Raw genomic sequence first — 12,798 nt, forward strand, 5'->3', positions numbered from 1 at the left:
ATATATTTATTGGGGGTTGGGAGACGGGGGTGGGGTTATGGACATTGGGGAGGGTATGTGCTATGGTGAGTGCTGTGAAGTGTGTAAACCTGGCGATTCACAGACCTGTACCCCAGGGATAAAAATACATTATATATTTATTTAAAAAAAATAAATAGATATATAAATTTTTTTAATTTTTAATTTTTTATTTATTTTCAGCATAACAATCTTCATTATTTTTGCACCACACCCAGTGCTCCATGCAATCCATGCCCTCTATAATACCCAACACCTGGTTCCCCCAACCTCCCACTCCCCCGCCACTATAAACCCCTCAGATTGTTTTTCAGAGTCCATAGTCTCTCATGGTTCACCTCCCCTTCCAATTTCCCCCATCTCCCTTCTCCTCTCTAACTTTCCATGTCCTCCATGCTATTTGTTATGCTCCACAAATAAGTGATACCATATGATAATTGACTCTCTCTGCTTGACTTATTTAAAAAAAAATTAAAAGGAAACTTCTATTAGAAAGCTTTGAACTTAACTTTCTTAACATGTTTGAATTTCTTTTTATAATCTGTATAATGTCTGTACATATTTATTAGCTGCACATTGAAAACATATTCTAAAAGGAGTAGATGATCCAAAGAGTTCATTGTTCTGCTTGTGTTTCTCCAGTGTTCCCAGCACCATTTCTTGAAGGGACTATCATTTTCATTGGGTGTTCCTGGCTTCCTTACCTATTACTGGTTGACCACAAATGTTGGGATTTAATTCTGGGCTCTCGATTCTGTTGTATTTGTGCATATGTTGCTTTTGGTGCCATTACCACGTTGTATTCTGTTACTATGGCTTTGGGGTATGGTTTGAAATGAAGAAAGAAGCTACTTCCAGCTTTGCTCTCCTTTTGCAGGAATACCTGGGCTATTTAGAGTCTCCTATGCTCCCACACAAATGTCAGAATTATTTCTTCTATTTCTCTAAAGAACGCCTTTGGTATTTTGATTGAGATCACATTGACTCTGTAAATGGCTTCATGTAATATAGTCATTTCAACAGTATTAATATTCATATCATAAACATGGGATGTATTTCCATTTGTTTGTGTCTTCAACTTCTTTCAGGAAAGTCTTATAGTTTTCATTGTACAGGTCCTTCACTGCCCTGGTTACTTATATTCATATTTTGTTGCTTTTGATGCTATTTTCATGTTCTGATGCTTCAGTATTAGTGTAAAAGTCAATTTATTTTTTGTAAGTCAATTTATAATATGTCACTTCATTGGATCATTGATTACGTTCAACAGATATTTTTATTGACTCCAGATTTTTCTGTATGTAAGATAATATTTGCAAAGAGTAACATTTTCACTTCTTCCTTCCTGATGTGGAAGGCTTTTATTTCTTTCTCTTGCCTAATTGCTCTAGCTAGGACTTCCGTTACTATACTGAATAGAGGTGGGGAGAGTGTCCTTCCTTGTTATGTTCCTGTTCTTAGAGGAAATGCTTTCAATTTTTCTTCATTGAGTAGGATGTTTGCTGTGGGGATCCTGTAGGTGGCCTTTGTTATTTAGAGGTATGCTCCTTCTATACCCAATCTGTTAAGAGTTTTTGTCATAAAAGAATGGTATATTTTGTCTAATTTCTTTGGGCAACTTTTGAGATGATCATGTGATTTTTATCTTTCATTTTCTTGATGTACTAAATTACACTTATTGACCTTTGTAGGTTCAACTACCTTTGCATCCACAGATAAAATCCATTTAACCATAATTTGTTTAATGTGTGAACTCAGTTTGATAATGTTTTGCTGAGAATTTTTCTATCTGTATTAATCAAGGATACTGGTTTATTGCTTTTTTGTTGTGGTGGTATCCTTTTCCAGTTTGCTATCAAAATAATACTGCTTTTGTAGAATATATTTGAAATTGTTGCCTCTTCCTTAACATTCTGGAAGAGTTTGAGGAGTATTGATATTAGTTTTCCATTGCATGTTGATTAGAATTCACTAGTGAAGAAAAACTGAAAGCTTTTCCGCTAAGGTCAGGAACACGGCAGGGATGTCCATTATCACCACTGCTATTCAACATAGTACTAGAAGTCCTAGCCTCAGCAATCAGACAACAAAAGGAAATTAAAGGCATCCAAATCGGGAAAGAAGAAGTCAAATTATCACTCTTCGCAGATGATATAATACTATATGTGGAAAACCCAAAAGACTCCACTCCAAAACTGCTAGAACTTATACAGGAATTCAGTAAAGTGTCAGGATATAAAATCAATGCACAGAAATCAGTTGCATTTCTCTACACCAACAGCAAGACAGAAGAAAGAGATATTAAGGAGTCAATCCCATTTACAATTGCATCCAAAACCATAAGATACCTAGGAATAAACCTAACCAAAGAGACACAGAATCTATACTCAGAAAACTATAAAGTACTCATGAAAGAAATTGAGGAAGACACAAAGAAATGGAAAAATGTTCCATGCTCCTGGATTGGAAGAATAAATATTGTGAAAATGTCTATGCTACCTAAAGCAATCTACACATTTAATGCAATTCCTATCAAAGTACCATCCATCTTTTTCAAAGAAATGGAACAAATAATGCTAAAATTTATATGGAACCAGAAAAGACCTCGAATAGCCAAAGGGATATTGAAAAAGAAAGCCAACGTTGGTGGCATCACAATTCCGGACTTCAAGCTCTATTACAAAGCTGTCATCATCAAGACAGCATGGTACTGGCACAAAAACAGACACATAGATCAATGGAACAGAATAGAGAGCCCAGAAATAGACCCTCAAATCTATGGTCGACAAAGCAGGAAAGAATGTCCAATGTAAAAAAGACAGCCTCTTCAATAAATGGTGCTGGGAAAATTGGACAGCCACATGCAGAAAAATGAAATTGGACCATTTCTTTACACCACACACAAAAATAGACTCAAAATGGATGAAGGACCTCAATGTGCGAAAGGAATCCATCAAAATCCTTGAGGAGAACACAGGCAGCAACCTCTTCGACCTCTGCTGCAGCAACATCTTCCTAGGAACAACGCAAAAGGCAAGGGAAGCAAGGGAAAAAATGAACTATTGGAATTTCATCAAGATCAAAAGCTTTTGCACAGCAAAGGAAACAGTTAACAAAATCAAAAGACAACTGACAGAATGGGAGAAGATATTTGCAAATGACATATCAGATAAAGGACTAGTGTCCAGAATCTATAAAGAACTTAGCAAACTCAACACCCAAAGAACAAATAATCCAATCAAGAAATGGGCAGAGGACATGAACAGACATTTCTGCAAAGAAGACATCCAGATAGCCAACAGACACATGAAAAAGTGCTCCATATCACTCGGCATCAGGGAAATACAAATCAAAACCACAATGAGATATCACCTCACACCAGTCAGAATGGCTAAAATCAACAAGTCAGGAAATGACAGATGCTGGCGAGGATGCGGAGAAAGGGGAACCCTCCTACACTGTTGGTGGGAATACAAGCTGGTGCAGCCACTCTGGAAAACAGCATGGAGGTTCCTCAAAATGTTGAAAATAGAACTGCCCTATGACCCAGCAATTGCACTATTGGGTATTTACCCTAAAGATACAAATGTAGTGATCCAAAGGGGCACATGCACCCGAATGTTTATAGCAGCAATGTCCACAATAGCCAAACTATGGAAAGAACCTAGATGTCCATCAACAGATGAATGTATCAAGAAGATGTGGTATATATACACAATGGAATACTATGCAGCCATCAAAAGAAATGAAATCTTGCCATTTGCGACAACATGGATGGAACTAGAGCGTATCATGCTTAGCGAAATAAGTCAAGCAGAGAAAGACAACTATCATATGATTTCCCTGATATGAGGAAGTGGTGATGCAACATGGAGGCTTAAGTGGGTAGGAGAAGAATAAATGAAACAAGATGGGATTGGGAGGGAGACAAACCATAAGTGACTCTTAATCTCACAAAACAAACTGAGGGTTGCTGGGGGGAGGGGGTTTGGGAGAAGGGGGTGGGATTATGGACATTGGGGAGGGTATGTGCTTTGGTGAGTGCTGTGAAGTGTGTAAACCTGGTGATTCACAGACCTGTACCCCTGGGGATAAAAATATATGTTTATTAAAAATAAAAAAAATTTAAAAAAAAAAAAAGAATTCAGTAGTGAAGCCATTTGACCACAAGATTTTCTTTTGAGAGTTTTTTGATTGCTTACTCCATCTCTTGAGTTACAAGTTTTGTTAGGCCCCCCTATAGTTTCACTGGACCCAACCCTTGTGCAGAATTCAGGGGCCACCAGGACAAACCCCTGACTTTTCCTCATTCTTCAGTGCCCTCATTCAGGTTAGAAAGAGGCTCTGTGGGCAGAGTGGAGTCTCTCCTGACCCAGGGGAATGGAGAAAAGGAAGAGTGATGGGGCAGGGCCAAGAAGAGGGAGGCTGATGAGGTTCCTCACTGCAGATGCTGACTTTGGAATGAGTCCTCCACAACAGGATCACACAGCAAGCCATAGGGTTCACTCAGCATGTGGAATCATTCCAGGCCCAGTGATTCCATGTGCAACAACTCCTCCAGCCCCAACCCCGGCAATAGCCAGGTTGCTGACACCTCAAAGCCAGGCACTCCAGGCAGGGCTGCCTAAATCTCCTTACAATAACTTTGGGAGGACTCTCCTGGGAGGATGATGTTGGGCCCTGAGCCATGGCAGGAACAGAGAGTCAAGTCCTGGTGGTTGAGGGCATGGGGGTCCTGTAGGCCACTAATTGGCCATTTGTCTCCTAAAAATAAAGGCCCCTCAGAAAAGCTGGGGGATCCAACACCAGGCTGGTTGATGGGTTTCCATGCTAAACCGTTCTTGCTGCTGAGACAGAATGTGTGCATGCCAGGGGACAAACAAGTCCTAGCAGCAGTCATCAAAGAGCAAACAGGTTCCCCAGGCTGAAGTCCCTCACTAGCTGATGGTAAATGTCCTGCTCATGCCCATTGAGCTGGGTGGGTATAGTGTCCCACAGTGTGGTGGGCTGCCCAGGGGCTGCCCACCTGAAGGTTACATTGGACAGGCCTGAGAGGACATCGCTAGATGCTATAGAGGCTTTGGGGTAGGTGGCTGGGTGGGCAGAACCAAATTTGGGGGGCTGCATGGGTATGGAGGCAGCCTCTGGTCAGTGGACAATTTGCTGGTATCCAGGAGGACACCCTGAGTGATGCAGGACAAGGCGTGAGACATTGTTGCCAAAAACTTTTTAGGCAGCTGCTCTTGGGTGTCAGCTGGGCCTTTGGGCAATCTCAGGAGACTGAGGGGAACATGGTGGTGGCGGGAAGGGATTCCAGGGGAAGAAGTTGGGTAAGGGGGGTACATAGCACAGGAGAGGAAGCAGAGGGGCAGGAATTGGAGGATGAGAGAGCCAGAGCACTGAGTGAGGGGTGGCCCAGGGAGGAGGCTGACAGTGAGGGGTGGCTATCAGAGCCTTTACATGGGGATGGGGACTGCTCCAGGAAGCCTAGGGGTTGCGATTGCTCAGGGAAGACCACAGGATGGGTAGCTGAGCAGGGAGTAAAGTCCTGCCTCATCATAGCCCAAACTTGGTCCAGGCACTGGATCCCACTGATCCTGAGGTGGATCATGCTGTGTCTTAATTTGGAGGTACGGATGCCCTCACTCAGGCTGGGGTAGGCTGTCTCTTCAGGGCCCTGGGGGTGGGAAGTGCCAGGGAAAGTGCAGGTTGGTGAGATCAGGTAGGGAGCTTCCTGTGTTCATGGCTGGTGGAAGGGCAGGCACATTGGCAGGCTGGTCAGGGAGCACGTGGTGCTCTCATTAACATCAGATAAGTGTTAATTCCAGGGAGTTCACAGGACTAAGATAGGAAGAACATAAGGACAGCTTCCAAGCATGGCGTGGCTTCAACAAATCTTTGTCCTCTAACAAGTTCTCTTCAATAACAGGGACTTTGGAGTCCACTTTACCATTCAGAAAACCTCAATGGTGGCTGAACAGGATGCTAGGAGGGGCGGGGCCTGGATAAATGTCCTGAGTGCTGGGGTTCCTCACACTGGTGTGAAGGCAGATCCAGTACTTGTCCTATTCGGTTAGATGGTAATAGAAAGACATGCCCCTTCTCTGCAGGGACATTGTCCCAGGGCACATCTTCCACCAGCTGGGCTCTGGGGGAAGAGACAAATAGGCAGGACCACAGGGAGAGTTGTCTTTCTGGAAGGGATAGCAATGGAGTGGAGACGCCATTTTTCTGGAATCTCACTGTAGCTGTTCCAAAGTTCCTGGTGCCCAGTTCTCCACAATGAATACAGAGGCAAGTTGAGGGGGCTCTTGGAACTCAGCCAGGTCAGAGCTAATCTGGTTATCAGTGGGCAGAGAACAGCCATAAGGAGAGTTCCTTGTGTATGCCAGTCGCAATGTGGGGACCTATTGGCCCCATGTGTTCCTCAACCCCAGGCTCTCTGGTATCTGCGCCTCCCCTACAAGTCTGTCTTCCTGACCTTCAGCCTCCACTTGTGCCTCTCAGATGACTAGACTGGTCTGTTCAGGTTGTCTACATCTTCCTAAGTCAGTCTTGGTCAGTTGTGCGTTTGTAGGAATGGACCCTTTACATATATATGTATATGTTCCTTATATGTATATGTTCCATATATATGTTTCTTTACATATATAATTTGTTGGTATGCAATTATTCATAGTCTTTCATGATTCTACATATTCCTGTCCTATCCATTGTAATAACCCTCTTTTACTTCTTTTTTAATTTTGTATTAGTCACCATACAGTACTATGTCTCTTTTTTTCTTAGACTAGCTAGCTTTTTGCCAGTTTGTGTTTATCATCTTCTAGAACCAGCTTTTAGTTTCACTGAACCTTTCTATTGTTTTTCTGGCCTCTATTTCATTTACTTCTGCTCTGATTTTTATTATTTCTTTCCTTTTGTTAACTTTGGGCTTAATTTCTCCTCTTTTTCTAGCTCATTGAAGTATAAAGGTAGATTGTTTGACATCTTTCTAATTTTTTGTTGCTCTAAACTTCCTCTCAGAACTGCTTTTAGTGCAACCCACAAAATTTGATATATTGTATTTTCATTTTCACTTGTTTGAGACCATTATTTTATTTCCCTTTTGATTTCCTCTTTGACCTATTGATTGTGTTACCAAACTCGGACTGGTTGAGCACCCAATGCCCAGTAAGCCAATGTCTGAGACATGGGTTTTGAGGCAAAGGAAGCTTCCTTATCGCAAGAAAAACCAAGTGAGAAGGCTGGCTATCATTCCCAAAGCTGCATTGCCCTCTGGAGGAAAAGGGATAGCCACTACTTGTTTGGGGAAGGAGGTGAATGTATGAGAGGAGGATGAGGTGTTTTTGGAAACCTTGAGAGGGTGGGCCTTGAAACAATCTGGAGTTCTATATTTTTCCAGAAAATAAGGTACCCCATTCAGGACCTGGAAAGATCAGGTATGTCAGATAATTTTGAGACAAATGTTTCTTTCCACTCCCCGTTAGGTTCCTATAATCAGTGGGTAAACGGGAGTAGGGGTAAAAAGCAAAGTAAATGATTGATCATGCATGAGGTTAAGAGATGCAAAAACGTCCTCAGTAGGGAATAAAACGTGACGTGCAGCTAAGGTCATAATGCAACTAATACAATATAGTTCTGCACATGCTTTCAAGACTAGTCCAGGAACCAGGTATCTGGCCTCAGTTGTTTAAAATTAGAATTAGAATCTTGCTGATTCTGCATCTGGATAATAAAACTATTGTGGACCGTCAGGTATTGAGGTCCCCTGCTATTATTGGATTATTGTCTATCTCTCCTTTAAGATCTGTATTTGTTTAACGTATTTCAATACTCAGGTATTGAGGGCACATGTATTTACAACTGTTATATCTTCTTTTTGGCTTGAAGTCTATCTTGTCTAATACGCACATGACTACACCTTCTTTCTTTTTTGGTACCATTTGCGTGGGTTATCCACATCCATTCCTTCACTATAAACCTACATTTGTCCTTAAAGCTAAAATGAGCCTTCTGAAAGCATCACATAGTTGGGTCTATGTTTTTAATTTATCAAGGCACTATCTGTCATTTGATTGGTAAAGTCAACCCACTTACCTTTAAGTGATTATTGATATGAAAGGACTTACTATTGTCACTTTATCTTTTCTTTTCTGGTTGTTTTATATCTTTATTATTTCTTCTTCTTTGTGTTTCTGTCTACTTTTGTCACTTGCTGGTTTTCCATGATGATTCCCTCAGTTTGCCCTTTTTTAAGGTTCTCTCTGCTCTAGATATTGTTTTGTCTTACCATGAGGTTTGTATAAACTGTCTCATAGATTAAATGGTGCTTTTCCTGCTGTTGGCAACTTTTTGTCATTTGCCTACATGGCTGTCCTCTTCCCCTTTTACATTTTTGCTGTCACAAACTCTTTTCCTGGTATGGGTTTGTTACCAACTGTAGTAGCTCTAGTTATTTTTAATAACTTTAGCCATTGCTGTTATCATTAAGTGTTTAATGCCCTATTCTAAAATAAGGTTACAGTTTCTCACTCAGAGTCTCTGTACCTTCATCTTTTCATTGCAGTATTAAAGTTCCGCCCAATATGTCTTGGAGGCAGTACTAGTGCTGGGGAATTCCCTCAAGTTTTTTTGTCTGGGAAAGTCTCTATTTCTCCTTCATGTCTGAAAGATAAATCCTGGATACAGATTTCTTGTCTGGCAATATTTATTTGTCAATGCTATGAGTATGTCATTCCACTCTCTCCTGGCCTACAGAGTTTCTGCTGAGAAATCTGCTCATGATCTCTCCTATGGGAGCTCATTTTTAGGTTACTTTCTTTTATACTTTCAAGATTCCTTCTTTATCTTTGACATTTGACAGTGTCTTTGGAAAGTGTCTTGGAGATGGTATTTTGTATTGAGATAATAAGGTTATATATTAACTTCACAGACGTCTATGTCCACTTCTTTCCCCAGAATTGGGAAGTTCTCAGTCAACACTTTTGTAATAACAACTCTGCCCCTCTTCTCCTTCTCTTCTCCTTTTGGTATACCCACTATTCTTAACTGGCTCTCCTAATGGAGACTGGTAGCTCTTGAAGGATTTCTTCATTTTTTAAGCTTGTTTTTCTTTTAAGTAATCTCTACATGCAACGTAGAGCTCCAGGTCACAATCCAAAGATCAAGAGTCGGATGTTCCACTAACTGAAGCAGCCAGGCACCCCAGGGTTTCTTCACTTTGAAATAAAATAATAAACCTTAGTTCTCTTCACTTCTACCTGAATCATTTCTAGATTCCACCTTTCAGATCATGTATTCTCCCTTCCACCTCATCTGCTCTATTTCCAATGTTTCTACTGCATTCTTCATCTCATTTACTGAGTTCAGCTCCAGAATTTCGGTTTGGTGCTTTTTTAGAAATTTGATCTCTTGGGTAAAGGACTCCTTCTATCCTTTTATTTTATTACTGAGTTCATTGAATTGCCTGATTCTCTTGTATCTTGCTGAATTCTGTTCTGAAAGTTATTTTGAATTCTCTATTACTTAGATCACAATCTTCTGTAAATGTAGGGTTGGTGGCTGGAGAACTGTCATTTTCTTTTAGCAAAGCCATATTACCATGATTTTTCATACTCTTTAATGAGATCTTCCTTAGCCGAATACTTTGAAGTAGCCAACACCTTTTGTAGGTAAAAATGTGTTAACTTTGATTCTAACAGTTCATGGGTGGAAGGTTAGAGGCCCTTCTTTAGTATTACAGCAGGTGACAGAAGAGAACAAGTTTCTGATTTCTCTTACCAGAGTAGCCCTGGTAGCTGGAAAGACCAAGCTTAAAGAAAAAAAAAAAGTAGGAGGCTGGCACTCTGGAGGGGCCAGTATGTACTAAGCCCTTGGGCTTTGGGTGTGCCCCACACTCCAGGAGGAGGATCCTCAAGTTCAGGATTCCCAGGGACCTGGGAGTTCTCTTGCTGAACTCTCAGGACAGACAGTGCATAAAGTGTTTCTTCTTCTCTCCCTCCCTCCCTTGCCTTTTCCTTCCCCCCACTGTCCCCTCCTGGTCACAGATACCCTACCTCAGAGGACGCTGCTCTATGGCTTCATAACTAGGGGGTCCTCCAGCCACAGCTCACAGGACCAAGTAGCCTTTCAGTCACTCCTTTCCAACCCCAGCTCCTCGGCCACAGGAGTCACAAGTGAACATTTCCACCACTGTAGAAGCCAGGATAGCAGGCCCCACCAAGCTGCCTGGGCTCTGGTCTCCATGAGGCCCAATACAGCCTTCTTCAGATGTAAACATGGATGGATCTCTTTGGCATCTGGTGTGCTGTGCAGAGGAACCTTTGTTGGGTTTTGGAATCCTACTAGTTGTAAACAGAAAGGGGGAGACAAATGGAAGGACTCATTCTGCCATGATGCTGACCTCACTCCTCCCAAGAATGATGGTTTTAACCATTCTTTTTGGAATTACATGGGCAACTGGTGCACTTGTTTCAAAAGACTCCTCTTTTTTGTGTGGATAATTCATATCACATCCATACCTTCCTTTCCCCCCCATTTCAAAGGAAATATGCCATAGCCCATCTAAGGAATCCAGTGTCATAAAGCCACAAGCCATATGGAAGGAGGAGATGAACATGTCAGATAATATATTAACATATAGAGCATTTAAAATATATGTACAGATCCCAAAGAGTATATTTATGGCTTTACTGGTTTGTTGTTGTTGTTGTTTGGTAAATTTGAAAATTCTTCCACTACCCTTTCCTATATACTATGAGAAGTGTAGTGCCCTGTTCCAACATACAGTTCAGTTTAGACATTTGTATCAGCCAGTGTCCAGTCAGGAGGCAGAAGCCACATCAGTCATTTTAACAGGGAAAATCTGATAGAAAGAATTACTAAGAAAGAGGTATTTAATTATGAAAGAGATAAAAGAAAGCTCTATGGAAACCAGAAGTAGAAGATACAGTAAGCAGACATTTCCTCTAGAACTGAGGTAGAGCATCCAAAAAATGGAATACATTTTAAAGAATAAGACTGACATTCTGTTTATTGGACCAGGTGGGACCAGAGTCCCCAGAAAGGAAAAAAATTCACCAACATGCTGCAGACCAAGCCTGTTGGGCAGGAAAACCCTCACTAGAGAACTGGCAAGATTCCTGGGAGGCAGCCCTCTAGAACACAACCTGCTACGATGCCATACTCATTCACCCAAAGGCAAGAGAAGCTAAGTCTTCTCCAGGGCACTGTCAGCAGCATTATAAGATCAAGGGGGAAATGACACCAAAACTAGGACACCTAGGTGGCTCACTCAGTTACATGTCTTCCTTCAGCTCAGGTCATGATCCCAGGGTCCTGGGATTAAGTCCTTGGGTTCTCTGCTCCGCAGGGAGTCTGCTTTTCTCTCTCTGCCTGCAACTCTCCCTACTTGTGCTCACTCAATCTCTCTCTGACAAATACATAAACAAAATCTTTTTTAAAAAACACAAAGAGTCCTTCTTGCTGCTGGGCCGTGCATCGAGCCAACATTAAGGCATCCTCATGATTCGACCCGACATGCCCACCCTCGCAACATCAAGGTGGGGTACTGGCGACAGGCTGGCCTCAGCTACATCCAGTACTCCCAGATCTGTGCAAAAGCAGTGAGAGATGCACTGAAGGTCGAGTTCAAAGCAAATGCTGAGAAGACTTCTGACAGCACTGCAAAAATTGTGAAACTGAAAAAAGAGTAATCTACCCTGGCTAAAGCTTGAAATGCTACATTTTCCAAGGTGAAGATGTGTGGATCCATGTTACAACAGATTGAAAACTATCTCCCGGGGCGCCTGGGTGGCTCAGTGGGTTAAAGCCTCTGCCTTTGGCTGGGGTCATGATCCCGGGGTCCTGGGATCGAGCCGCACATCGGGCTCTGCTCGGAGGGGAACCTGCTTCCCCCTCTCTCTCTGCCTGCCTTCCTGCCTGCTTGTGGTCTCTGTCTGTCAAAAAAATTAAGAAAAAAAAACTAACTCCCTGCATGAAAAGAAATCCTGTCTTGTTCTCGATTGACAATGCCAATAAATTAAAATATGATTCAAAAAAAAAAAAACCCAAAAGAGAAAAGCTTTTACCCCTGCTACATCTTGCTGTGCTCCTTCTGGTGCCCTGTAGGAATTCAGTGTCTGCATTCACAAAATCTGACTTGCATACACCTCCCTGGATGAGTCTAATTGAAAAACAAAGGAAGAATGCCCAGAGAGTTAGGCCTCCATTGAAATTTCTTGGCTGAAAGTGGCCACATTCTTACTGCAGCTCAAGGCTCTCATCTAGGGAGTAAATGTTTAAATTTTGAGGAGAAATAGGCACATGTGGTGCTCATGTACTTCATGAGCTCCTAGCCTCCTTGTCCTTACCACACGCTGCCCCACATATTATTGTCCTGACCATTAAGGCTACACTTTCCTCCTTGCTTTGTGCTTGTGCTTGGTGTATTGATATGACCCCAGTGAAACTGGAGCAAAAGGTTGGTTGGAGGCCTTTTGCCACTAGAGTGTCTGGTCCCCAGGCCTCTCCTTTCTCCTATGAAGGTGTCTGGAGTAAACTTTTCATTCACCATCTCAGGGTTTGATGGCCAAACCCAACAGTTTACTAACTGACAAAGACTGTGCCAAATGTGCCACATGGCAAAAATGAAACATTTATGGCATCCGGTATCAACAAATATGGCACATACAGGGGTAGATTTGAATCAAAAGACAATGATTCGATAATGAGCAGTCTTCACACTTTCAGTTCCTCAACTTCCACATACACCATTTC

At 42.0% G+C, this 12,798-nt stretch overlaps 1 protein-coding gene and 1 pseudogene across 1 annotated transcript; one reads left to right on the forward strand and one right to left on the reverse strand.

The window, feature by feature from the left end:
- Positions 1-4,456: 4,456 nt before the first annotated feature.
- Positions 4,457-8,380, reverse strand: LOC123387580 (annotated as a pseudogene).
- A 3,112-nt stretch (positions 8,381-11,492) lies between these two features.
- LOC123387581 (ATP synthase subunit epsilon, mitochondrial-like) lies at positions 11,493-11,883 on the forward strand (the record flags this gene model as incomplete). Its single annotated transcript, XM_045065222.1, has 1 exon — positions 11,493-11,883. A coding segment is annotated over one exon (243 nt), but the record flags the coding sequence as incomplete, so codon positions are not given.
- Between the last annotated feature and the right edge of the window lie 915 nt (positions 11,884-12,798).

Source organism: Mustela putorius, unplaced genomic scaffold (assembly GCF_011764305.1).
Source record: "Mustela putorius furo isolate JIRA1106 unplaced genomic scaffold, ASM1176430v1.1 tig00003856_pilon_pilon_pilon, whole genome shotgun sequence".
NCBI classification, from domain to species: Eukaryota; Metazoa; Chordata; class Mammalia; order Carnivora; family Mustelidae; genus Mustela; species Mustela putorius.